At 43.9% G+C, this 27,920-nt stretch overlaps 1 protein-coding gene across 7 annotated transcripts in view; it reads right to left on the bottom strand.

Moving 5' to 3' along the window:
* ADGRF5 (adhesion G protein-coupled receptor F5) overlaps nucleotides 1–27,920 on the bottom strand; it is a 104,950-nt gene that overhangs the window by 2,368 nt on the left and 74,662 nt on the right. For 5 of the 7 annotated variants that reach the window (XM_060021698.1, XM_060021697.1, XM_060021699.1 and 2 more), the window contains 13 exons: nucleotides 24,665–24,886; nucleotides 23,483–23,686; nucleotides 18,407–18,577; nucleotides 16,454–16,573; nucleotides 16,092–16,301; nucleotides 12,200–12,412; nucleotides 10,077–10,229; nucleotides 8,097–8,305; nucleotides 5,354–5,533; nucleotides 2,390–3,781; nucleotides 1,093–1,134; nucleotides 947–1,006; nucleotides 251–335 (listed from right to left, as the gene is read on the bottom strand). In XM_060021698.1, coding sequence (XP_059877681.1) covers nucleotides 251–335; nucleotides 947–1,006; nucleotides 1,093–1,134; nucleotides 2,390–3,781; nucleotides 5,354–5,533; nucleotides 8,097–8,305; nucleotides 10,077–10,229; nucleotides 12,200–12,412; nucleotides 16,092–16,301; nucleotides 16,454–16,573; nucleotides 18,407–18,577; nucleotides 23,483–23,686; nucleotides 24,665–24,886 — 3,261 coding nt within the window. The remainder of the gene's footprint in view (nucleotides 1–250; nucleotides 336–946; nucleotides 1,007–1,092; nucleotides 1,135–2,389; nucleotides 3,782–5,353; nucleotides 5,534–8,096; nucleotides 8,306–10,076; nucleotides 10,230–12,199; nucleotides 12,413–16,091; nucleotides 16,302–16,453; nucleotides 16,574–18,406; nucleotides 18,578–23,482; nucleotides 23,687–24,664; nucleotides 24,887–27,920) is intronic. The other 2 variants (XM_060021701.1, XM_060021702.1) reach the window with 1 other exon arrangement.

The raw sequence follows: 27,920 nt of genomic DNA, 5'->3' as shown, positions 1-27,920 counted from the left end.
TTTACAGTTCCCAGTGTTACGGTGGATACAGTTTTTATGGAGAGCGCTCCACAGGCTGAAGGCAACTGCCCTCTGTACCAACCCCTTGGGTGTTTGGGAAAATATAAGCAAGTACTTAACCTCTGCCCCAAATAAGGCCATTATGGGTCAATGCCATGAAGTGGGCAGTGGGACAGTAGGGGCGTGAGATTTCCCCCCAGGGTAAATATGTTTAGGTCAAGCCAGGAAACATCTAGAGGTCAGCACGTACCTGTCTTACCAAACAAATTGTTAAATCTTCTTGATATTGGAGAACTCATAGAAAATACTGGAGTGGATGAACCTAGGGATGTGGACTAGAAAAGAAAAGAAGAATTACACAGCAAACGTGTTAGACCAAGGCCCAGTTTTGATCTGTAGGATGATTCGTTTGCTGCCTGCCGGTGGTCACTGACTGCGTCTTTCATTTCACTTTAAGGAGAGAGCCTGGATGAGCACGAATTTCTATTTCAGACAAACTAAGCAGGGGAGCCACCTTTTGAAACACTGTAACATCGCCACCGGTAGGAGGGAAATAGCTTCCAAATACATTTTTTACTGTTCGATAGGGTTTACTAGCTTCTGACATAGGAAAACAAATATATTTAAGTGCAATAGTTATCTTCCAAGATGAACTACAGAAAATTCTATTCATCATTCTTCTTCAAATTTTGTTCTTTATGGCCTTGAGTTTCCCCAGAAGAGTACTTCTCATTGAAATTTGGTTTTAACCTCCAGTTGATATTATCTGTGCTATTTGTAACCTCTATTTAAAGATGTGGGGATAGCATCTTAATGCTAGTTCTGTTCCATGACTATGTTTAATAGGCAGAATCAGGTAAGAAGAAAACACAGTGGAATAATCTATGTTATAATTGGTAGTGGAGAGAGAGGGGTTTGTGTAAATTTCTACAAAGGAAGTATTTACCTTTGAGTGCTGTGAAGACCATCTCGACAGTGAAAACTTATTCAGCAAGGCTTCCTGTACCTGCATCATTTAAAAGAAGCCATTGTCAACTCAACATGTCACTGCAATTTAGACTTTTCTAGAATCATGACTGTCACTGTTCTTACCTTCTGATCCCAAAGGCATCCAAAGAGTAAAATGAATAATCCCTGAAAAAAGAATTGGGAAGAAGTGCATTTTAATCATATTAATTATATTAATCACAGTCTAGTCTAGCAAACTAGGAAGTATGGTTCACCTGCCATAGAATTTGTACTACCTCTTTCCACATCTGCATTTATGGTCCAGTAGATGACAGTGATGTAGTAGGTCCACACCAAGGGCCTCTGATGTGATAATGTCATAAGGATATTTTCAATTTCCCTATTTCCACCCAATTGTGCGCTGGAGATCCTGCTGGTTATGTTATTAAACATACCTCTTATGTCTACAGTAGCCCTCATGTAGTTGTGATGAGAACATAGGGCATGAGGTGGAATAATCAGTCCCTTCTAGTCAAGGCATATTATAAACATCATTAGACATGAGCCTTAGAGTTTGGAGCCATGGGCCCAGTAGCAGAAGTTAGAATTTGCATGGTCTTGGCATTAGCATCTAGGGCAACGTCTCGGCATCACCTCCAGATGCCCTGGATCCTCACCAGCTCATGGGGACTTAGGCCTACCACTGGTTGAATCAGAATTAAGCATCCCCTTCCTTGCGCTCCAAAGGCTTGTTGTCTGTACCTCTGCTAAAGCCCACCTAACAACGTGGCTTGTATTATAGTTACGTGCTGCTGGAGAGCAAAGAGAATGTCTTTTTCATTTTCACATAATGGAGCAAAATATCTACCTTACATAGAGCATTCATTCTTTCATCCTTCAGAAAAATGTTGCCTGAGAACCCACTATGTGGTACAGAGCCTGCATTGCATTTGCCAAGGTGCTCATGACTGGGCATCTAGTCTGTGCCAAGGTCTTTGCAGGCACTAGGAATGTACTGATAAATAAGACAGACGCTGCCCCTGACCTCACCAAGGCTGGGCTCGTTTAATGCTAGTGGAAATTAACTGGAGAGATTGTTTGGTTTAACGGTGGTATTTTCATTTAGGAGATAATAAACGGCATCAAGATAATGTTAGATAAACAGCAAAATCCAGTGTAGGGAAGGGACTTTCCTCCTATTTGTATTATCAGGGCACTTAGAAGAGAGGTGCGTAGGCAACTAAATTATAATGCAGGTGATAAGAGGCATGCGGTTCCATGGGAGCAGAGGAACGCGCCCTTTCTATTTCACTGACTTCTTGTCATTACCGTTCTTTAGGGCTAGGGCCTCCTATGAACAAAAGTCCTTCCCCGTTCCTACCCCTGTTTGTGTTTCTATCATTATAGATCCTTCCTGAGAGCGCTGCCCTGCAGAACGTACCTGGAAGGCATTGAGGAGGGTAAATACAATATGGAAGACAGCATTGCTCCCCTGGAACACGGTGGCGAGACCGAAACCCCAGGTGAGCCCCAAGAGCGGTGTGAGGACCCCAAGGCTCTTGGTGATCTGGAACAGGCTGCTTTTCTCCTGCCTGCTCGGCTTGTCCCCGATGGAAGGTCTCAGGATCTTGGTGATGACCACGACTGTGATGGTCACGTTGACCACCACAATGATCAGTGCTGGGATAACGAAGGCCAGCAGGGCCTTGGTGTCCTCCCAGTTGAGCCAACAGGCATTTTTCCTCGTGTAGACCTCCCGGGGCTGGGTGGCCCCCACCGTGATGACGGAGATGACCAGAGGGCAACCGTAGCCGAGAGAAAACGCAATGGCCTTCTGAATGGACTTGCTCGTGTCATGCAGGATGAAAACCAACCGGTAGAAGAGCATGAGGCCCAGAGTCAGCATCCAGAAGAAGACGCTGAGGTAGGAGAAGTGGACGAAGAAGGTGGCAGCCACACAGGCTGTCTGGTTGAGCGGGTAGCGGTAGTTGTGGACGGCGGCGGCCACGATGAACCAGACGTCGGCGACCAGAAGGGAGGCCGCGATGTTCACGATGCAGATGTGGCGCATGGAGGAAGTCCGATTCTTGGTGACCGATTTCCACACCACGGCTTCCACAGCGAGGCAGGCCGCCAAGCTCAAGATGGAAAAGCACAGCCCGATGTAGGAAATGATATCCAGCAGGATCTTCAGGAGAGAATCAGGGTCCGGGGAATCAGGGGACATGAGGATGGAGAAGGATGTGAGGTGGTCACAGCTGCAGGACACACTGTCCTCGGTGACTTCTTTAACATAACACCCGCTGCTGTCCCACCCCCCTGTGTGGTTGGCGAGGTTGAAGTTCCAGAAGACACACCTCGGTACCCCGCCCGAAGGGTTGTTGTTTTTGAAGGTCATCGAAATCCTGAATGGCGATGGCGCGGTTAGATTGTGGCTGACAGTGGTTGTCATCACTAGGCTGTTTGCAAAAGTCTTTCCTGGGACATCCTGGGCGAGGATGGTCTTGAGAGTTGGGAAAGCCACGGTGACGATAAATGAATCTGGTTGCAGGTGTTCCAGCTGGCATTCATTAATGGTCACATTGCCCCAGAGCTCAGAGTCTAAGAAAACAAAGCTCTGTGTGTAGGATTTGGGGTGGCCAGATTTTATGACCATGCTCTTCATCTGAACATTAGGTTGGGAGATGGTGCTATCTTCTGACCGCAAGGCTCGGGAAAATCTTTCCAATGAATCCAGTAACTGTGAGCTCTGATTGGTCTTTTGCTGTTGTGACATCATCCAGGTATTCAAAATGGGTTTGCCGAGGATGACGTTGACCGTGGAGAGGACGTGCTGTAATTGACAAGACATGGGATCAAACCAACCGAATGTTTTCAATCGTAAGAGAGAAGAAGAGAACATCTCCCTGGAAACTCATTAAGTGGGTACAGGGAAGAAGAAAATAGAAGAGAAAAATGCAGCATCCCAGGCTGTGGAGGACTCTGATCCACCTTCTTATGGAGGGAATTAGCAGGGGATGGGTCCTCACAACTGCAAGACTTACTAAACATTTAGCAGTCGTGACGGTGACAACTGCCCCCACCTCTCACTAAGGTCGACTCAACGGGCTGACAGAGATATTTATTAATTGTTTTATTTTATGTTAAATCTCAAGCCTGTAAAGGCTTTTGGGTGGGTGGTATCTTACCAGCAAGGGTGAGGTAGTCTCAGAAGACCCTCTCAAATGCTAAGCATCAAATACGCCATGGAAGTGTTGTTAAAGGCATCTTTCTTTTTAGCTCAACATTTTGATTCTCTCTCCCATAAACCTGGAATTGTCATTTGTGGCTTCTCTCCATGGAGAGAAGTGGCTTTTTCTCTCTGCCCTTCTTTGCCTTGTTCTGTTCTCTGAAATGATGAGCCCTGCAGTTAGTTGAATGGTGGCCCTTATTTGGAGAAAACCTCATTTGGAGAAAGCATCTTTGTAGATGTAATTAAGGATCTTGAGAGAAAAACCAACCTGGATTACCTAAATGGGCCCTAAATCCAAGTATCCTTATAAGAGACAGAAGAGGAGAAGGTACATGGAGAAGAAGAGAAGGTCATGTGAAGACAAAGCCAGAGGTTGGAATGAAGCAATTTGTTACAGCAGCCCTAGGAAATCTGTATAAGCTCCTTAGACTCCTGGTACCCAAGCTGCTTGCCAGTTACCTCCGGTTGGGTTTGGCCAATGAGAAGCAGCGGCGGGAGATGAGAGGATGAGAGAAGAAAGAAGCTGAGATATATTTTTCCTGCTACCCGCTGCACCTTCATTTCACTCTCAGCACACCTTTGGTGATAGTTACATACTTCCAATACTGTAGTTCCTGCTCAGTGACCCCTCCTCCAACGCTATGGGTGCACTATTTCCTCTCCTTCCCACCTTAATCCTCAGGGTAGTAAGGGCTTCTAAATGTCGCTGGTCTCTGGGTGCGTTACACCTTTTTTTTTTTTTTTTTAAATTCCTGGTTTTACCTCTGTAAGTATCCCTTCATTAAAGTCTCTTCATGTGAATTCTGGTGGGTGAATTCTCTTGCCTCTCAGAATGTGGATTGCTTCAAAGATCATGTTTTGTGAGAGACCATTGAGAATCCCACCTTGTACATATTCTGAAAACCTTTCACTCCTAGTTTTCATAGAAAGCAGGTAAGAATTCATTCTCTTTTAATGAAGAAACTAAAACAGACCTTCTCTAAAGAAATCTTAAGATCCCAAAATGTACACTGAAAATATTCACTGATATGCTAAAAGCCAGAGCTGGCAAAGCGTTGTTCGGGAAAAGACGGAGAAGAAGTTGCAATGGAGAGAAGTTATGTTTCTTGACCCCAAGTCCTGAGGGATGAAAAGACAAGACCCCAAACTCCTGCAAGGCTTAAGCAAACTCACCATCATCATTTCTGAATTCACTTGGGTTGGAACTGTTGACAGCAAATCAAGGATGTTAATAATGGCTCCCAGGCTCCCAGGAAATGACTTGACTTCAAGTTTCACCTGGTTTGTGCTAATGGAAAGATTCTTTAGGTATGAAGGGAGCTTCTCATCCTGAGAGGGGCTCTTCATCAAAGCCTAGTAAAACAAAAGCCGACACAGAAAAAAAACAAAAAACTTGCCCATCAGTCATCAAATACTGCTGATACATCCATGACAAAAATCTCTCACATCTGAGTTTCCTTTTTGATTCCTCCATTCTCATAAGTATATCCCATAAGGTAATGTACTTATCTCTTAAACTGTGCTTGCTCTTCAGAATAGAATATTACACGAGACCTCACACATAGAAGGGGAACAGTAGAGCATATGTCAACCTGATGACTAGTTGAAAAGAAAAAGGAAGGGAAGTAGATATGACTGCTAGAGAACTAGATTAAAGTTGCATGAAATTGTCACTTGATTGTCTCTATGAAAGCACATTTGCCACTCTGAGGTTTCTATCCCAAATTCCCTGGGACAGTTCTGGTTTACATCTGATGTCCCAGTGTAATTATAAATAGTGTCCTCTTTTATTTTCAAAAATGATACAAATGAACTTATATACAAAACAGAAATAGACCCATATACATAGAAATCAAACTTAAGGTTACCAAAGGGGAAAGGGGTGGGGGAGGGAAAATTAGGGCCAACAAGGACCTACTGTATAGCACAGGGAACTATACTCAATATTTTGTAATAACCTATAAGGGAAAAGAATCTGAAATATTCTTTTTTAGATTCTTTTCCCTAACACAACATTGTAAATTAACTCTACTTCAATAAAACAAACACACACACACACACAAACAAAAAAACCAAAAAGTAAAAAGTATCCTGGTTTGGATGATAAATTATATGGTCACCTTATCTATAATGATCACATTTGTGTTTTCTAACTATCTGACTCCTCACTATAATTAAAGAATGAATTAAAAGTTGGTCTTCTCCATAAAGAACTTTGATGAGTGTTCTAACCCAGGGGAGTTTCTTCCTCTGAATGCAGAAGTATTTGTTTTACTTAACGGAATTTACATTTGTGACATCTCTACCAATGTCATCCTGTGTTTTAATTTCAATCTCTCTCCCATTAAATGATAAGCTCCTTAACAATGGGAACCATGTGTTGCATTTCTTTGTATCCTTCTCATATCCCATAATCCCTAACATAGTCACTTAACTTTGTATGTAGTAGGTATTCAATAACATATGTTGGATGGATAAATTAGACGGAGCATGATAGGTCAGCATGCCCCCTTTCCATTGAAGGGGTATGTAGTATCTAGAATTGGGACCAGGGCCCAATGTTGAGTTCAAATTATAATTTCTATCTTCCTCAATTGGGATAGTTTATATTCCCGATGCTTTACCCATCAAGGTCTAACTCAGATGCCACGTTTTTCAAGCAGAACTTCCTGATTATCCTAGCCCCAATTAATACATATATAACATCTATATTCCATATCCAATCAGAGGTCAAGTTTTAATTTGGCCGCTTTACCCTGATAGCACCTATAATAACGCTTTATACATAGTCGGTATTTTAAGGAATTTGATGTGAGACAAGAGATAATTAGATAAAATGCAAACCAATATCACCCTTTTTTCTCAGTCCTTCTTCACAGGATGCAAGGATTTGGAGCTAACCAGATGTTAGCTCCAAATATAGCTCACGGTCTGAAGATGTTACCATGAGCTATAACCCCACTAATTGCCTCATTTATTGTAACTCATGGAATTTTAGGCGTCTCGAACTTTCAGCAACCTAAGTATGAGAGGTAATTTATATTTATTTTGATGAAGTGAAACATGTTTTTCCTACCACATGGCAGTAACCTCTATTCTAGGTAAGAGAGGTCAGCTAGGCCCTCCTATAACTATAGGCTACCTCTAAGGATTAAGGAAATCTCAGACTTGTAAAAGCGTAAAGCCCAACTATTTTTTTGACTGATGAACCTTACTTTTTGTGTTGCTCCCCTTTCTGAAAAGATTAGCGCTATTAGCTTGATATAAAAATTCTTCAAAGGAGAGCAGTTAGAGGGGATAACACGACTTCCATCTTGGAGGTAATGGAAACAAGGTATTAAGAAGTCAAGGTGACGCTGTACAGCTGGTCCTAGGGCAGAACACGTATTTCGCTGCCTCCATATTTGGATTCAAGCAAAATATTCAGCATTTCTAGGGTTGCATCTTCTTTGGAATTAAATAGGTATAGCTTTGAGAGCAACACCAAGCAGCTCAAAGCCCGTTTTCCTAAGTGCTGAGAAATAGGATCAGCTAGACACACCTCCCCACCAAGAGTTCAGAGTCAAGTGTTTAAGAATCACCTCAGGGGGCTTCCCTGGTGGCGCAGTGGTTGAGAGTCTGCCTGCTAATGCAGGGGACACGGGTTCGAGCCCTGGTCTGGGAGGATCCCACATGCCGCGGAGCGGCTGGGCCGGTGAGCCACGGCTGCTGAGCCTGCGCATCTGGAGCCTGTGCTCCGCAACGAGAGAGGCCGTAACAGTGAGAGGCCCGCGCACTGCGATGAAGAGTGGCCCCCGCTTGCCGCAACTAGAGAAAGCCCTCGCACAGAAACGAAGACCCAACACAGCAAAAATAAATAAAATAAATTAATAAACTCCTACCCCAACATCTTCTAAAAAAAAAAAAAAAGAATCACCTCAGCCAGCTGGAGCAGAGTATTTATGGGGGCAGAGATGCAGTTGTTTTTCTTAACCTTCCACTGGGAGCCCACACATCTGTAAGTTATGATCCCGCCAATGGGACTCCCAGGGATTCTGGGAACATTAGAGAACTGGCAAAGCTTCTGGATGACTTTTCCGGGTTCCCCAACACCTATGATAGGATCTTGGCATGTGACGTTCTCCCCTGCATTGGAAAAATGGACATAAAAAGGACAATTGAAGAGAGGAGAAAAGATAGTGGAAATAGGGTCAGGCTTAGGTAGAGCTTTGATCTTTGAACTCATCTTCTTTTTTCCTTTCAGTGACCTTTTCGGAGTTGCCCACTTTCTTTATTTTGCCCCTGATTTTCTAAAGCCCCTTAGGGCTTTCCATGCAAATCCGATTCTAATCTGCGCTGGCTTTTTCTAACAGAATTTATTTCCTCAGTGCCTCATTCCCACCCCTGACCTCCAGGAATCTTCCCTCTGATGCCTGTAAAACCTAAGCCATGGAAAATAATGAGAGCTTGACGTGTACTCATCCAGATGAAAGACAGGCAGGTTAACAAGGGTCTTAGGGACATAATGACTTAATCCAAGGGGTTCTCAGCTCTGGTGTATTAGAATCTTCAGAGGAGCTTGGAAAATACCAATGTCCAGGCTCACTCCAGCCCAAGAAGATCAAAACCCCTTGGGCTGGAATTCAGGCATCAGCAGTTTTTTAAGCTTCCCCGGTGATTCTAGGGTGCAGGCAAGTTTGAGAAGCACCACCTTAATCCAAGGATATAATTAGTAGCAGAAATCCCAGGCACCCATGACCTGAATATTCTGGGCAACATTCCTAAGCATTTATTCCTTCTGGTTTCCCGTAAGGATGACTTTTCTTTACCTCGACTCAAGACAGACTTGAATGGGAAAATGTCATTTATTGCAGAATCTCTAGTCTCCAAGGGACCCTGACTCTCTGATGAGCAGACCCCTGCTCTCATCATCTTTTAAACTTAGCATGAATTGAGTTCTTAGCCATTGTGTAAAATCTTAGAATACCTAAGTAATGTTCTATTAGGAAAAAGAAGAGGAATCAGACTTGGTATGAAGAAAGAAGAGCAGAACAAAGGTAAGTGAATAAAACATGATGATGTCTAGGCTAAGATGGAGGGACAGTGGAGAAATGACCTTGGCTGCCCCCTGGAAGAGGTGTGCTTGGTGGGGTCCAGAGGCCGGTGACTCAGAGAGACAGGGAGCTCTAAGTGGCTTCCTACTTTGTTGTCTAGGGCTCAGATACCAACAGATGTTGAGAAGGACCTCAAATCCCTCAGTAAACTCAAACAAGCTTGGTAATGGAGCCATGGATCCTACAGACGTCGCGGGTTCTATTAGAGAGAAGATTTCTGCGGGGAGGGGATTGCTTATGATGCAAGCCCAGGAGTATCCTTTATCCACTTGCCCCTCAGTTGCTACTGAGGAGAGCTCTTCGGTATTGGTTATTACAGAGATGGCTCCACAAATCACGACCTTTTACCTTGAAAATAGTATTTAGGGGGATATTGGCTCAGTGATGACAAAGCATGGGAAAGACAGTTTCTGATTCTTTTTACGTAGCCCTTTTTACATAGTTTCTGATTCTTTTCACGTACGGAAATACGGCTTCATCTGCAAGGCTTTCTTGATCAATTTCTCCCCCCCTAATCACTAGCAGAGTTAAACCAGGCAGCCCCTTCTAACCACCCACAACTGCCTCTAGTTTAGAATCTACCACATTATATGTGATAACATTTTTAAATCGCATTTATCTCTCCCCTAGGCTTGAGGCCAAGAAACACAGCTTATTTCTTTTCAAAGCCCCATGCTTAGCTCAAGGCTTGCTCCATGAACGTGATTAACATGTATTTATTGATGGATGAATGAGGGAGTGAATGAATACAGGAATCCCTGCTCATGACTATAACATTTTAAAATAATTTAAGGTGTTCTCACCAGGAACCAGATTAAGCTTCATAGATGGGCTCCGCACTGAATTATTAGCGGTATTGGTAATGTGACAAAACACATTCATATTTTCTGGACAGGAAATTGAGTTTGCCACGAAGTGGTGTTTGTAGCACACTTGCTTTCCGTTAACTTCTTTTGCTAAGGTACAATGAAAGGATGAAGTCACAGCATTAGTATTCAAAGCACAAATTTTGTGAAAATCATCCAATGTGGATAAACTTGTCCAAACTTTTCCCAAGAATGCGCCACATTCACTTTAATGTGGTTTTCAAAATGCCTCTAGCCTAGAAGTAGCAGTGAATGCACGCGTGTTGAACACGGAATGTTAAAACGCTTAAATAGGTCGGTACCCAGATTGATTTCATATCCCCCTACCATGCAGTCTCTAAATTGTCCGGTCTCTACGGGATCCCCATTTTTCTGAACTTCCATTGTTCTTTCTATCTGTAGTGCTCATTTTGTACAGTTAATGCTCTATGTATTTTCTTTTACGACATACGCCCTTCTAGATATCGACATATATGCCCCACTTCTTTTGTCTCCTTTTCATTGCCTACTGTTATGTTTTGTATTAAGCATAGGTCCCAAAGAACAGTTCTTGAAAGTATGAATGAGCTTAAAAATCCCTCGTGAAGGTGTCCATGCATTACGATTTGTGGTTGTGAGTTCATATTTGGCTGACCTTAATCTACAGGAATCCTGAGGGATCTGGATGGAGGGTACATTCTACCAGAGAGGATTTAAATTTTTTGGCCAGGTACCACTGAGTGCTACCAACGGACTATTTTAAGTTAATTACTCCTCAGCTTGGAGTTATTGGACCACATAGGTTGTACAAATTCAAGCCCCAAATCTGAATGTAGGCAGGACAGTTATACTTCTCAGGGGAAATTGTTGCCCACCCAGCGCTGAGGCTCTTACCTCTGGAAGATGAATTTTGTTTTTCTAGCTTCTTCTTTTACTGAGCATATCATTGTCTGAGGGTCCTGACATTGTGTTGATGGGGTAGTTTGCCTAAGTTACTGCATTGGGAGCAAGGCCTTTTCTTTCATACACTTCAGAGCCTTCAAATTCAAATTCAAGATTCTGGGGTTTCTGGGCTTCCCTGGTGGCCCAGTGGTTGAGAATCTGCCTGCCAATGCAGGGGACATGGGTTCGAACCCTAGTCTGGGAAGATCCCACATGCCGCAGAGCAGCTAGGCCCGTGAGCCACAACTACTGAGCCTGCGCGTCTGGAGCCTGTGCTCCACAAGAGAGGCCGCGATAGTGAGAGGCCCGCGCAACGCGATGAAGAGTGGCCCCCGCTCGCCGCAACTAGAGAAAGCCCTCGCACAGAAACAAAGACCCAACACAGTCAAAAATAATAAATAAATAAACTAAAAAAAAAAAAAGATTCTGAGGTTTCTGATATTGGCAGATGCCCTCAGGGAAACTCCAGCATTAGCTAAAGCATTACCTCTATTTTTGTTTTCTTCTATGTTTTTGACCCTTGGTTATTTCTCTTACTCTCTTGCCTGTTCAACTGTGCATTTAAAAGGGTTTTTGCCATACTTTTTTTTTTGCTGTACGCGGGCCTCACTGTTGTGGCCTCTCCCGTTGCGGAGCACAGGCTCCAGACGCACAGGCTCAGCGGCCATGGCTCACGGGCCCAGCCGCTCTGCGGCATGTGGGATCTTCCTGGACCGGGGCACGAACCCATGTCCCCTGCATCGGCAGGCGGACTCCCAACCACTGCGCCACTAGGGAAGCCCCTGCCATACTTTTATTGCGTGCTGATTCATAGCATAGAGGGAGCGGTGATCAGAATATCGAGTCTACTATACTGAGCACGTAGAAGGCTTGTGACGGTAACTTAACACTACCTTCAACAGCTGTCACTATAAACAGTGGGCTCCACCCTCACAGACTCTCAAGATGTTGTCACAAACCCATGAGCCACTGGTCACACAGCAAAATAGAAGGCAATAAAGCCTCATGGGCTTCCCTCTGTTACATTATGTCCCTGAAGCAATCCCTCTCTGTCTCCTTACCCCTATTTTAAGAGTAAAGTTTGAGACTCGACATATATGGAATCATGTGTCCTTACAATTCAGCAGTGGGCATCTTACCAGCCGGAAAGGACGAGGAACCAGCTTGGAAAATGACCTTGTAGTCTCTGTCCTCCTCAATGCAGCACTTGATGTGACGGGAGCTTGTGCATGGAATGGCAGCTTCCAAAGGATCAACCATGATATTGGGCTGTAGGGGCAGCGGGTGGACGGTGACATCTTTGGCCATGACGCTGTATGAATTCTTGTATCGAAATATGCAGTGATAGGTTCCTGAGTGGAAAGAAGCCAAGATGAGGTGGAACGAAGTCATCGCTCCAAATAGACATTTGCTGAGAAAGTTGAGAAAAGGCTTGGTTTTCCTTGTCAAGTTGGAGCACAGGCACAGCACCCGCTCCTGGGCCCTGGACTAGAAAATGCTCCACAGGTTCCCCTCCCGGGATCGCTAGGCATTTGAAGGACTAGCTCATCGCCACCTAAATACTCACTTACTTCCGAATAAAATCAAGTGGCGTATCCAGAGTCATATAGCCTGTTGGGGGTGGAACTGAGTTTCAAATCTGGTTCACAAAACCTACTCCAAGCCTCTTTCTTTAGTCGGGGTTGCAGCGGGGGCGGAATGCGAATTTTGGGGTGTGCTGGGCTGGGGAGTTCTTTGAAGAAAGTTGCCAGTGAGAGGGAAATAGAGCACTGCGGTCCTGCGAGGCCCCCTTTCCCCATCTTTAAGGGAGTAGGTGCCTCTGGTCTGGGACCTCAAGGCATCACTAAGGAATGTGGGGAGGGTGTGGGGAGGGAGGGAGAGAGGTTGACTGTGAGTTCTTGGGAGAGCTTGGTCTGTGGACTCTGAGATTAGATGTCTGACTCGTATCTAGAAAAGTCTAAAGAGGAGAGCAGGCCGACTCTGCAGGAGTGAAAAGAGAAGGCTGCAGCAGGCGTTGCCTGCACGCCCAGTGCTTGGTGAAGCAGAGAGGACTGTGGACAGGGCTTGGGTTGAGCTTCATGAAAGGAACTTTTCCTACGGGACTTCACACCAGAGCCCATCAGAGGATGAACCGCCATTGGATCAGCTGTTGTCGGGACAGTGGAAGATGATAACAGCATCTACAGTTAAGCAGGACCTTTCAATGTTCCTGACATTCCTTCTCTTTGCCCCGACTCTGGAGGAGCCAGAGTAGCCGCTAGCCAGAGGGGAAACACGTAGAACGGGAACAGAGAGGAAACGCTTTTTGATTCCCATTGGGAGGGAGGGGACATTTACATTGAATATAAAATAAAAGTGTAGTCGATTTACATGAGAATAGATGATTTTTAGCACCTGAGACTGTTTAATAGTTCAGTGTGACCAGAACAGCCACAGCTCTTCCTAAGTTATTGCCTGATAGTAGGAAAGGGCAGTTGGGCAGAGCAACTCTCCTGTGTGAGTTCAGCACAGGAGAAAAAGACTCCCATTTCCCGATTGTATCTACCAAGTCCAGCCAGATAATAAGTAGTTATTTCTACAATATTGCCTAGGCCTTATATGAAAAAGTGAAGAACTCACAGGATCTGGACTGATTAAGCTTATAATGAATGAAACGCTTTAGAATAGAGGATTTAAGAGTTGGCCTCTGTAGCAACACAGTCTCTGTTTCCCTTTGACTTTGCTGTCTACTAGATGTATAACCTCAGGTAGTTTCCTTAACCTCACTGGGCCTCAGTTTCCTCATCTGTGAAATGGAGATAATAATAGCACTCTCGATTCCTGGAGTGCAGCAAACAAAGAAGCAGTGAAGCAAAGCCCTTGTCCTATTCCTGTGTTTTCCTGGGACAGCGAAAAGAATGACAAGGACTCCTGGAGTCAGCTTTGCACCGAGGATTCTCAGGGCCAGTGGGTCACTGCCCACAACTCTAGAGTTCCTTTCCGAGATGTAACCAATGACCGGAATCAGGGCTTAGGACAGCTTCTTAACAGCCCTTGGGCTCAGTGCCAGGATAGGACCACTCAGTTAAATCTGCAGCCTGATTTGCTCTTTACCCAGGACTCTGAAGGTAATCAAGTTATCAGGCACCAAGTCTAAATGTCTTTGTGAGGGTTTGGTTCTAGAAGTATCTTGAAATGACATATAACAAAGTATCTTCAGGAGGTGAGTATATTGGAGTGGGGGAATGTAAGACCTCTGTTTTAGAAGGTCATTCAGGAGAATGATCTTGGGTGGGAGGGAGGCATGGGATGATGCTGTTACGATTGAGCATCTCCTCTGTGTAAATAAAGCAGGTGGTGCCGCTTGTTGAGACAGTGTGATTGGCATCGTGCCCCTCCCTGAGGAGCAGGTGGCTGCTATATTCCCTGCATGAGTCTATGGTGAACACGGAGGAGGCAGGGCAGGTGCTCATCTCCCCACTGAAGAGCCTGCTACTCAGCCTGCACAGAGCCACCTCTCTGCCCTTTCAGATGCCTGACTGGGATACTGCTTCTTATGGATGTGTGGTCTTTTCATCTCTGGCTGTAATCTTACCCATGCGACCTAAGCTGTGACCATTACTCTTGACACTTTTTTGAGTGATAAGGCAAATCTCCCAGACCCAGGTGTACAGGGGCAGGGAGGATGGAGAGAGAGGTAGAATGATTAGGTAGTTTTGTTCTTTTATTTTTGTGGTAACTTTACGACATTTTAAAGTTATATACTATATGTTTAAACATCTCCCTAAAAAAGGCTGACCTATATAACAATCTAAATGGGACTATATCATTCTGCTACTACAAGGTGGGAAAGAATTCCCTTTGTAAAACTATGAATCCAAATAAATGACTGTTTACAAAAAAATAAATAAATAATAGCACTCTCCTCTAGGTTTATTGTTTCAAATTAATTCATACACTTAAATACGTAAAACAATACCTATCACATAGCAACAGCTCAAGAAATGTCAGCTATTATTGAAGCAATTCTATCAAATGCCCTTTTCTTTCAAAAATTTGCATTTCCTCCCAACCTAAACAATGTCTAGGGATAAGTAGAAAACAAAAACGTGTTTTTCCCCCCTTTGGAACTAGGCATATAAAATCTTTAGGCAGAATTTTTATACCTCAGTTGGGTGAAACACAAGAGTCTGGTAAAAATACTTTAAAAAAACAATCCTCCTAAGAGTTTGGAATTAACATATACAAATCACTAATACGGTAAGTCCCCTACATACGAACATTTAAGCTGTGAACTTTCAAAGATGCGAACTTGCCCCTGTATGCCAGCTGTTGTACTGTACTACTGTACTTTTCAAGGTACTGTACTGTAAGATTAAAAATGTTTTATTTTTTGTGTTTTTTATGTATTTTTTGTGTGAAAGTATTATAAACCTATTACAGTACCGTACTATATAACTGATTGTGTTAGTTGGGTACCTACGCTTAACTTTGTTGGACTTATGAACAAATTGGACTTACGAACGCACTCTCGGAACGGAACTCGGTCATGTGTAGGGGACTTATTGTATATAAAATAGATGAACAGCAAGGACCTACTGTATAGCACGGGTACTATACTCAATATCTTGTAATAACGTATAATGGAAAAGAATCTAAAAAAGTGTATATGTGTGTGTGTGTGTGTGTGTATAAAACTGAATCACTTTGTTGTACACCTGAAACTAACACATTGTAAATTAACTATGCTTCAATAAAAAAAAAATCCTCTTAACTTAATGGCAAAGCAAAGACTCTAGAATCAAAGAGACTAGTTCTAATCCTGGCTCTACAGCTTAAATTGTGGAAACCTAGGCTCACTTTGCACATCTGTAAAATGGGAATAGTGACATCTTCCCCCGGAAGGCTGCTGCACTTAGTGTGAGCACATATGTCATATAGAGTGGCTGGCACGGGCATGGCCCAGGGCAGGCCCTCCAGGGATGGTAATGATTACAGTGTGTTTCCAGGGGTCCAGGTATCAGGGTCCAGTGTATCTGGGCTTTCACTCACCGTTCCACTCCCTGGTCGAGGTCTTGACTGTCAGCACCGACTCTGCTCCATCAGGATACCTCCTCGTGGTATAAAACCTTTTGTATATTTTAATTCCAGCAGAAGTGTTCCAATACACCTCATCATAGTTACTCATATCACTGATGCACTTTATAGAAAAGCTTTGTCCCTCAGAAACAGAAATTGGGTCCGGGGTTATTTTTAGGTTGGCTAAAAGAATGCAAACAAAACAGACAAAAGAAAACCAATAACAAGTAAAATGTTTAGTCTTTCTGGTGACATCAACACCTGAGTGAAATTTCACATAGAGACAGAAAGCATGGGCTGTCCTGACTCTACTAGGGTCAACGTGGGATTGGTACCTTGCTGCTCCGGAGCTTTACTTGTTTCTAGGCTGTTCTCGGTGGTGCTCTGAACTGTACCCATTTCCATCACATGCCTTGGGAACTCGTGCACTTCCCCTTTGTGGCTGGAATTATCTCCTAATGATCAGCAGGGCAAAAGGTTGTAAACTACGGTGTCGACTTAACCCAAACTCCCCTCCAACCTTTTCCAGGCACCTCAAGGGGGACTCAATGGCTCAGTTCTTATAACCACACCATTCTCTACTCTTTTAAAATAACTTCAAAAAATACCATGTTGTATTTTCATTTCTTTCTTCTGTATCTCTTCTCCATAAACATGTGAGCCCCTTAAGAGTAGGACCCTCTCATCTGCATCTTCACATCCCCAGCATTAGCATTGGGTCCAGTACCCAGCCAGTGCTTTCCAAGCAGACGAGTGGTTTTTGGAATTACATGTTAAGTACAGGGATCACAGTGTTTACTGCCCAAATAATTATACCTGGGCTGGGAAGTACAGGCACCCTAATTTATGTCCCTATTTACTCCTATTTCTGAGAATTTTCTTGTAAGTTCATGAGGAACTAGTCACTGAAACTGTTAACCAGACCCTTATAAATAAAAGCTTCTATGAACATTCTACTGGTTTTGCCTCTGGTTCTCTTTCTACTCCTCTTTGAGCATAGCTGTCATTTCAAAATGCCATTCACTCTGCCTTCTCTACGTGGACAATGTCATACCTTGAGCCCACAGATGCTGGCCAGCTTTTCCAATCAGTGTGAAATCTTATTCTTAGCCATAAACAAAAGAAATCAGGGCTTTCCATAGTACCCACCAGAAGTTGGGATTCAAATGTTCAGATGCAGCCCCAAAGTCACAGAGAAGGGATTCATATGCCCTTCATGTTGCCCTCCCTGGCTATAAGGATCTTGAGATGGTTTTCTAAGGCTGAGTTGTTTCTGAGGGTGGAAAGGAAAAGGCGCATGGAAGCCTCAATCTGGTTCTCTTGATTCCAGATGAGAATCAAACTACCAGACCGGTGGTTTTCAGCGAAGACTAAGCATGTCCCTGAGATAGCCAAAAGCCCACAGAATCAACACAACTCTCTGAGTTAAAACTTGCAGAGTATAACTGCTCTCATTCTAGAAAACCGCAAATACCTCAAAAGACCCTGAACTTTTCTATAGTAATAATGTTTCAGATAAATCTAATCTTGATCTTTGTAAAAGTGCTAAGTCAGGATAGTAGAAAATGGAAACAAGAGTAACAAGTATGTTTATCTCAGTCCTTTCTCCAAATTGTTCAGAAAGGGGAACTGAGGATTTATCTAAATATAATAGTTTGTATTTGTATGATGGGTGGGTAGAAAAACACGTTTGTCTGCCCCACTTTAGCAGATAGGGATGAAGTTATAATGCTTTATGATATGAGCAGAAGAAATGATACTTTTAAGAGGCCTAGAATTACTTAAAATATTTTTTAAAACCCATTTGTAACAACCGTAAAATAATCACAAAATACCAGACTCTTAAATCTTCCTGCAGCATTCTCTCCGGAAAAGACGAAATGGGAGAGAGAGAGGAGGTGGAGGATGGTGGGGAGTGAGCCAGGCTATTGGAATTCAAGGGAGGCAGAATGGGATTATGGGAGGAAAAAGTGGGAAATTGGCGGTGTTATCCTCATTCAGTGACTAATCTGAGTGTGAAACCCTACTTCCCATCCACTTTCTGTCTTTCTAGTACAATGCAGGCTGTTCCTTCCCTGCAACCGCTGTTTCTTACCCCTACCCTTCCTGCTTTTAAAGACTTCGTAAGAATATAAATGGCAGAGATGGAAATCCCATTCTGTGGTTGACCCCAGTCACACTCTCACTACCATGGAAGGCCCTGCTTTACTGCTCATGGATATTCCCAGTTGATTGGCAGCCCTTAGTTTGAAGTGCAAGGCAAAACATTCTAGTGAAAGAGTCCTTACCCACAGAGATGAATGTCACTTTTATGTCTTTACTGCCTCTGGCTCCGTGGGCGCTGATGAACTCACACGTGTAGATCACTGTCGTTCCGGACAATCTGCTCGGACACTGAGTGCCATTGGCCGTGAGGGTGTATCTGCTGCAGCGAGGGTCTGCGTCTGTTTCAGGGCTTCCTGCAACCACATAAGAGGTTCTTTTACTGTCACAGCTGGCTGACTGTCTGATTCGGTAGCAAAGAAGCCAAATCAGTGAAAAGGAATTCTTATTTCAATGTCTTCTCTTTGAATGGAGAGGCGGGATGGTGTAATGTTAGCCCTGCCACCTCCGCATCCAGGTGGCCCGGCTGCAGATTCCAACGTTACTACTTACCAGTAGGGTGTTACTGGAAAGTCACTAAACCACTCTGTGCCTCAGTTTCTCCAGATGTAAAATGAGAATAAATAACAGCTGTGACCGGGGATTGTAGTGTAACTGTGTAAACACTTAGAACAGTGCCTGGCTGGGGCCAACCCCTAACAAAGACCCTTCGTGATGGTAGTTGGAGTGTGAAAAATAAAAAAGGAAGCCATGTGTTTGGATATAACTTCAACTGGAAGGAAGAAAATGTCAGATTATTTTGACTATTATTATTGTTGAAAGGAGGAAGAAACAGGACACGGACTCTGATATTCATCTCATTTGAGACCTGTTTTCATAACTTGTTCCTTCTTATTAGTATATATGTTTTAGTGGAAGCTTCAACGTCATGCTTTCTCAGGGTAACAGCAATGTACCCTTCAGAATAGCTGTTCTTCGCTATCTTCCTTTCCATTCCCGACGCTGTGCCCTCCAAGCCATCCTGCCTGTGGCTCTGTAACAGCCTCTTGGCCATTTTTTTTGGTTCGGTTCTTTCACTCTCTCTCCCCCAGCCCTGCCTTCTGCAATGTACTTCTGCCAGGCATTCTTCAAACACTGGCAATCTTCCAAAAATTAAAGGAAAAAAAAACCCTTCTGATGAACTCCATCCAGCCTTGGCTGGATGATCAATGATATTTAAAATATTTTGATAAGTCACCAGCTTTTCTCCCCAGTCCCCAAAATGGTTGTTCAGAATACCAAACTGATTCCCCACCTTGAGTAAGTTACCTGCTAGTTCATAGGTACAAATGTCCCTTTCCTCTCCAAGGCTCACCCCTCTACTCATTTTTGGAAAACCTACTTTCTCTAATTCCTCCAGGACCTCACTCCATCCTTTATCGTTCCTCTCCCTTGACTGCAGAACAATGGAAGTTACTGAATGCAGCCTATAAGTTCGCGCTCTGTTTTCTGGAGTAGAGCTGGTAGGCAGTTAACCTAGCAGCGGCTCAAGGTTAAATAATATCCAGTGAAAATTGCCCACGACACTGAGGATACATAAAGGCATGGTTTGCAAAGCTTTCATCCTTACCAGAAAGCAGTTATTGCGGCAGATGCAAAGTATGCAACTGTTTTAAATGTTGACATTTATCTTCTTTTTTTCCCTCCTCTCAAAAGTCTTGCAAAGTGGGTACCATTGTCACTATTTAAAAGATGAAGGTCTGGGACTTCCCTGGCGATCTAGTGGTTAGGACTCAGTGCTCTCACTGCCACTGCCCAGGTTCAATCCCTGGTCAGGGAACTAAGATCCCGCAAGCTGTGCGGCGCAGCCAAAAAAAAAAAGATTAAGTTCTCAGAGTCAAGATGACCCAACTTGCTCTGCAGCAGGAACAGGGCAGAGCTGGAATGACAGCTCTTCAGGACCAGATTCTGTCTTACTGGAAAGCACGGGTTGTAAGGCTAATTTTTCTACAGTAGAAGACTGGGTTCAAGTTCTTTTTTTTTTTCTTTTTCCTTTTTTAAGCCCAATTTTGTGTGCATTCCTACAAGTAGAGAAATCACTATTTAAAATCAGATTTGTCTACGGCAACATTAGGAACACAGAGGGAGGCACAGGGGGTAGGAGAGAGAGCAGTGGGTGAGGAGGGGACCCTTGGTGCTCTCGGGGAGATGGTGGGCAGCTCACGGAAAGCCTCAGTCTCCTCATGTGGAAGACGAGGGATGGGATGAAATCCGTGGTTCTCACAATAACATCTCCTGTGAAACTGAAGAAAATTAAATTGCCCGGAGCCCAAACGTGGAGACTGTGAACGAGTGGCTCTCAGGAGGAACCTTGACAGCTGGTCTTTTTCAAAAGACAACTGTGGACACCCTGAGGGGCAGCCAGGCTGGGAGAGGCCGCCTCTGACGGGGCTGTTTGCCACTTCCAGCTGCTTCTCTAGGTCTCGCCTCAGCCCCCGAGGCAGGCCTGTCTCTAGCGGCCCTTTATAATGTGACTTGAAGCCCACAAGGCCGATTTCTGCTCAATAAAGAAAAAAAAAGTCTCCCTTATCTCTTACTTATGTCCTACTGGGCTACAAACATAGCATTTCAGATGGCACAGAAGCATAAATAATAACACACAATTAGGGCTTCCCTGGTGGTGCAGTGGTTGGGAGTCCGCCTGCCGATGCAGGGGACGCGGGTTCGTGCCCCGGTCCGGGAGGATCCCGCGTGCCGCGGAGTGGCTGGGCCCATGGGCCGTGGCCGCTGAGCCTGCGCATCCGGAGCCTGTGCTCCGCAGCGGGAGAGGCCGCAACAGTGAGAGGCCCACGTACCGCAAAAAAAAAAAAAAAAAAAAAAAAAGTCAGTGGTAGTCAGGGCAAAGAAGAAGTTGACGAACTCGTCTGGAAACTGTTCTGTCAAAGAGGGAATTAGACTGTTGTTTTTTCATCATCGCATAACAAGAGCTACGGTGAGAATACAAACGCTGTTGCCTTTAAATTTCCCAAGTGGTCAGTACCTTCCCGTACAGGCAAAGCTAGCGCTAAGTACAGGCGAACCAGAAGTTGCACTAATGACTATTCGTACCTCTGTTATTACTACTAGTACTATTAACACTATTACTTGTTACCATTACCACTTATATCATCAACCCATGCCCCATGATTTGAAATAGCCTCAGAAAGCCCTCCCTATTCGAAAAAGACGGCCTTCTTAAAGCTAGAAATTGTCACGCAGATTACTTCCTTTCTGTCTTATCCTTTGCCGGAAGTGCTTTGAAAATCCAGTGCAACCGTTTCTGAGAAGCTGTAATACATGCACTTCTAGATGCTTTGGGGTGAATCATCTAGCTAGACTGCTTTCTGCTGAGCTGGAAAAACGGGTGATAGAAGAACTGGTGGAATCTGGAGAAAGACTGCCGCAGAGAGGGGACGGCAAGGGAGACGGAAGGAGGGCAGGGTGTTGAAAGCAGGGGCTAAATTCATCAGAGAAACAACCCTGCCGGCCCCCGGCGGCCAGCCCTGTGGCAGGAAATCCACTGTTCTGCCGGTCGGTTCAGCCCACCCTGGGCGTTACGAATGTCTGTAGCAGCGGTGGCCACAGCGAGGTTCCTGAGCATCTGCACAGCAGACTTCCTGGTTCTCTTGCCAGATGGCGAGGCTTTTCACCTCTCACAGTTGAAAGCGTCTAAGTCAGTACTCCGGGAACTGTGCAAGGTCCTTCTACCATCTGGCAGTTCCTCCAGGATGTCTACACCTCCTCTTCCTTAAAAATTAGGGAAGTGACTAAATGGACCATATGTCAACATGTTCAACAGTTACCAGATGCTTTTTCCATTCTCTGGAGCACTTTAAGGTAGAAAACAAATGTGCTTTTCAAACTAGATGTGCTCAGAAAACGTTACATCCAAACTGATCCTTATTTTATTTATGATTTAATAATGTCTGATAGCAACGGCTTTATAAAATAAAAGCTCCACCACACTGATGTATTTCATGGGTAAAGCCACATTTTCCTTTAAGGATTTTTTACTAAAAAAGGTGAGCAAGAGTTTCCCTGGTGGCGCAGTGGTTGAGAGTCTGCCTGCCGATGCAGGGGACGCGGGTTCGTGCCCCGGTCCGGGAAGATCCCACATGCTGCAGAGCGGCTGGGCCCATGAGCCATGGCCGCTGAGCCTGTGCATCCAGAGCCTGTGCTCCGCAATGGGAGAGGCCACAACAGTGAGAGGCCCGCGTACCGCAAAAAACAAACAAACAAACAAAAAAAAGGTGAGCAAATAATACTGTCATTTCTTAAGGGAAAGATTGGATCTTGTTATGTGAGGTTTCTAGGCAGAAAACAGTCTTCTGTTTCAATACAAATTCTGCCGGATCAACTCACTCTAGTGCTGGCTCACCAGGCACGTGTGATATAGTTTGACCAAGGCGAAGGCTGTGAAACAAGGTGAGTCCCAATTCTTTTCTTTTCCTAATTATGACAATCTTGGATAAGTCATTTCATTTGAACCTCGATTTCCTTATTTGAAAATGGGAGGCAAAAAAACGCCAGCTTCAAACTTGTGGTCAAGTTTAAGTGGGATTAAAAGTGATAACATATCTTTTAAAAATCGGTTGATCATAAACTAGTATACAAAACAGAATCACCAATGCTATTTTAATTTCTCCTTCTTGTCATTCATCAGTATAAACTGGAAGATGGGGAATTTCCAGTGATATCTCAGATCTGCAAACAGGATCGGAAATTGACATTGGTTGAGAGACACACAGGTTGACAGAGAAAGATATAAAACAAGAGGCATGGAGTCAGATAATACAGAAAGAGACATGGTGACAAAGGCAGAGAAGTGGGAAGGACAGACACCAAGAGGAGAGACACAGGAATGAGACTCTCAGAGTCAGACCCCAAAGCAAAGCCAATGACCTAATCCTTGGCTCTCTGCTGAAGAGGGAAAGGAGAGGGCGGTGGGGACAAGCTTGTCTTGTCTGTAGGCAAGACACCATGCACCTGCATCATCCCGTCACTCCCTCTTGGGTCTTCTCTGCCAGAATCTTGTCTACAACCCAAGCATGAAACTTGTGTGTGTATATTTTGGGAATTTTGTTTTAGAATGGCTAAGCTGGAGCTGGCATCAAACCTCATACTTTTTCAGTCTGGAAAAAAACCCAGCCACCTGACATTGGCTCTTTCACCGACCGCATCTCCCATTTTTACTTGGCCAAGAGGCAAAAACCTGTTTGCAGAAGGGCTTCTAACAGTCTCACCTGGAATGCTTACAGACCCCTGTTGCTTCCATTCAACTTGACTCCAATTCACCGTCATCTCACTGCAGCAGTTCAAAGACACAGGACTGTTGTCACACATCACCTTCATGTCTTCATTTGCCCAAATCTGGATGGATGTAACATCTATTTTTTTTCTGGACCCATATTCAAAAATATCTAATGTCAGTTTGCAAATATATTCGCCTGTATTGAACACACAAAGGCATTTATTATTACTATTACACATGTCTATTTCCTTAGAAGAATGATAGCCTCATCTCATGTGTCATGACGGTACTTCGTGAAACATCACTTCCAAAAGCATCTGAGACTTGGTCTAAACAACGCTAAAGGAAGATTCAGGAAGTGCAGAAGGTCAAGGCAGGTATTTCTGGTGCCATAAGATAAAAGAGTAGAGAGCTGTTCTCAGGAAAGAGCGGAAATCTGAGTCCATGCTAGTAAGAAAAGAAGTGTGGGGATGCTTCAGAGGTAGAAAGGGAACATGGGAAAACCTTGGAGAATTAGGAGATCATGGATAATTTCGGCATCCTGTTTAACTCCGTGGCAGGTCAGAGTCAACAAACATACGATAGAACCCATGTGTCTGCAGCCCAGTTTCTCATTCAGAGAAAAAGAGATGCTCCTGTTGACATCTGGGTTACCATGGGGCTATTAAATTCTAGAATGTCAGGTACAGAAGGTATGCTTCTGTGGTTGCTGGGGAGGGACAAGCGGGAGGGATTAAAACAGAGGACAAGAAAATGGGCGGGGGAGGAGAGCAGGCACCCATATGTTCACTACCTTGATTGTGGTCATAGTTGTACGGGTGTACACACATGTCAAAACTTATTAAATTATACACTTCACATATGTACAGCTTATTATATGTCAATTCTACCTCAACAAGGCTCTTCTAAATTTTTTTTAAATGTTAAAAAAAGGAGTTTACTTTTTGTCTTAGGTTCCAACTCAAAAGCTTCAGTAAATGTGGAATATTATATTTGTCTCCCAAGGCTAAAGTTGCTTGGCTCATTCATCATGGGATTAATCTTCAGTTTTGAAAAGCTGAGCCTGGTGACTTCGTTTTGAAGAGGAAAAGGGTATCTACACACACCACCACGGTGTGATTCTTTCTTAGCCCTTCATTCCTTTCCTCGCCCTGGTTACTGGATGGCAACCCACCCGCGTCATCCTGCGTGATGTTGTAAATGGTGAGGCGAGACACGGAGGTCATGTTGTTGAGCACGTAGGTGTAGATGGAGAATCTGCTGCTGTTCTGGATGTCGAAGCCTGTGTCCACGTGCTGCCAGGATACGTTGGAGGACAAAACTTCGTTCTCACACATCAGAGTTACCGTATCCCCTTCAAAGATGATTTCTGGGGTGATGGAGAACTTCGTTTCATCTGGAAACCCAAAACAAAAGATATCAGGGTCCCAAAGCAAATACATGGAATTAATGCTACTCTCTGAATGCCACCACCACTGGGGTTCTCGAGAGGTCTTCGTGGTGATGAATGAGGCAACGCGTCTTCCTCACTCCACCCCTGGGCAGCTGGGATCTGAGGCCCCAGAGTGACAGTCTGCCAGCTACTAGGGACATGGTTCCCAGTTTGGGATCTTTGCACACTTAACAGTCCTCAATGGTACTAATGGGGATCCCAAAGCTATTTTCAATATTTCAAATAATCTGTCACAGACATAGAGAACAGACTTGTGGTTGCCAAGGGGGAGGGGGGGAGGGGAGGGATGGACTGGGAGTTTGGGATTAGCAAATGCAAACTATTAGATACAGGATGGATAAACATCAAGGTCTTACTGTATAGCACGGGGAACTATATTCAATATAGTTGTGATAAACCATAATGGAAAAGAATATGAAAAAGAACGTGTAATATATATGTATAACTGAACCACGTTGCTGTACAGCAGAAATTAACACAACATTGTAAATCAACTATATTCAATAAAATTTATAAAATAAAATAAAAATGCAAAAAAAATTTTAAATAGTCTGGTAGAAAATTGCACATTTGCTTATGAAAAAGCCACCCCAGCTAACCTAAACATCAAGTTTCTTTGCTACTGATTTGAAAGATATCAACTGCTTCTTACTGATAACTGATACCTCATGCTGACTGAAAGCTCTGTCCTGTGTCTTTGATGAATTAAGAGTGGGAAAATAAATTAATTTTTTACAATGAAGTATGCTTGGGAAATAAGAATGTTTTTAAAGACCTAACACCCATGGGCCCATAAGAGTGGGAGCTTATGAGATACACAGGTCTGTATTTGAATCCTGGTTCTGTACCAGGCATAGCTGTGTGGCCCTGGGGAACTTGCTTAGCATCTCTGAGCCTCAGCTCCCTTGTCTGGAAAACAGGAGCAGTGAGCACTACCACGGGAGGTGATTTGGAGGAATAGTAACTATTCTTATTGTTTTCACAGTAAAATTCTGGGGCACCCTGGTATTAAGCCATGTCACAGACAGAAATGAAAACACGGTGTTTGCTGTTTTTGTGTGTGTTTTTATGGCTGCCCCTTGTTTACACAACATACAGATTTTTCCCTCTAAGCTGTGCTATGTCCTTCATGAGCTCCATGTGCTGAGAAAATCAGAGGAGCTGGGGAAGCAGGTTTGGCAACTCCTCTTTTGGGTGGTTCTTTATGCCCACGCCACACCCTGTCCGTACTGTAAACGTGGACTAAAATACCACACAATTAATTTAGGGTGCTGTGATGTTCTGGTCAAAATATCAAGGTATCTAAATATTTCTTATCCCGTTTTTTAGGCTCCTGGATAAAATAAGATTTCAGAAAATTGCATTCAACTATTAGGAAGCAAGGCCATCCGTGAATATTTCATGTAGTGAACTGACCAGGAAGGCACAGAAACTTATGTTACTTACTATGTGGCCTTGAGCAAATGATTTAAATCGAAGCTTCCATTTCCTCACCTGTAAAATGGCGATAATAGTATCTACCTCACAGGATGTATGAAGATGAAAAATGTGTAAAACACTGGGTTTAACATAGAAAAGGTACAATAACCGTGCCCGCTTTTCATTAGCACCATTGCTAATTACAAGGATCCGGAAAACTGCCGGATTTCCGTGGTTATGTGGAATTGATCGTAAATATATTGGGAGTGATTAAAGAAAGGGGCGTTCTGGTTAAGGGACCCTGCTGATTGGTCAAACATCACTAGAGGATTAATATATGGCAGACTAAAAGGGACCATTCTGAAGACTGCCATGTGCCTTTCCTGAAATAGTTTCATGAAGATGGACTTAAAAATAATTTCCTGATACCACCTCATTCATTCAGCATTTTTCTTTCTTTTTCTCTTCCTCTCCCCTGCACCCCTCACTCTTGCCGCCAGATAAAATTATAATTTAAGAAAAACACACCCAGGGACTTCTCTGGCGGTGCAGTGGTTAATACTCTGCGTTTCCAATGCAGGGGGCGTGGGTTCGATACCTGGTCGGGGAACTAAGATCCCACACGCTGCGCGGCCAAAAAAAAAAAAAACCTACTCAGCTACTTGACTTTTTTGGATCCTTGTATTTTGGATAAACCCCACTAACCCTATGGAGAGCAGGCTGGTATTTAAGCTCCCGGGGGGTGGAGTTGCATGTGACATAGTTCATGGTCATTGGTCTAAGGCTGTGGGTATCAAGGACAGAGATGAATGTAGATTCTCTTGCAAAAAGGGGCATCGAGTGTCATTCGCAACAACTTCATGGCTCTTTGGAAGAATAAGCTACAGACACTAGAGCACTTCTGTGGTTTTGGACTGACTGTCAGCCACCGGTCAGGAAAACTGCTGGATACTTATTCCTGTAAATGTCTGACTATATTCAGCACAATGGAAATTTGGGGGAAAGAGTCATCATAATTGAAGCTCATGTATGCTAGAGCTTGCTATTCTCCTGTGCCCTCAGAACCATAAAGAAAAAAGTTTTTTCAGGCCAAAGCATCTGCCGGTTGGTGGGATGGCATTAGGGGTGAGGAAGGGGTTGGCGATGCTGGGATTATTTCCATGTGAGTCCGCACCTGGAGGCCACTTATTTCCCTGCGTTGAATTTTTCAGTTTTCATCTATGTGGTTGCTGCCTTATTCATTCTGAATTTTTATCTTGCTGTTTTTCTCTTTCTTATGTTGTAGCACTTTCTTACCGTTGTGTATACCCCTTTCAATATTTTATTTTTAAAAATGATCCAATGTTTAAAAATATGAGCAGCGAATGTAGAGAGAAAGAGTATGGACCTGTTGTAAGGATGGTCTGACTCCTGAGAAGGGGCACTTTTCCTTCCAGCTGTGCCTCAGACAATCCCTTCAGTGCCCTCCCCATGGTGAACTGTGTTGTTCCAAAGAGGAGTCACCTTCACTCTGGAACCACGGACCTGAGTTAGACAGAACACCTACCGGCCAGTACCG

This window comes from Delphinus delphis, chromosome 10, assembly GCF_949987515.2.
Source record: "Delphinus delphis chromosome 10, mDelDel1.2, whole genome shotgun sequence".
NCBI classification, from domain to species: Eukaryota; Metazoa; Chordata; class Mammalia; order Artiodactyla; family Delphinidae; genus Delphinus; species Delphinus delphis.
The sequence above is the reverse complement of the archived record's forward strand: the minus strand, read 5'-3'. Positions and strand labels throughout refer to the sequence as shown.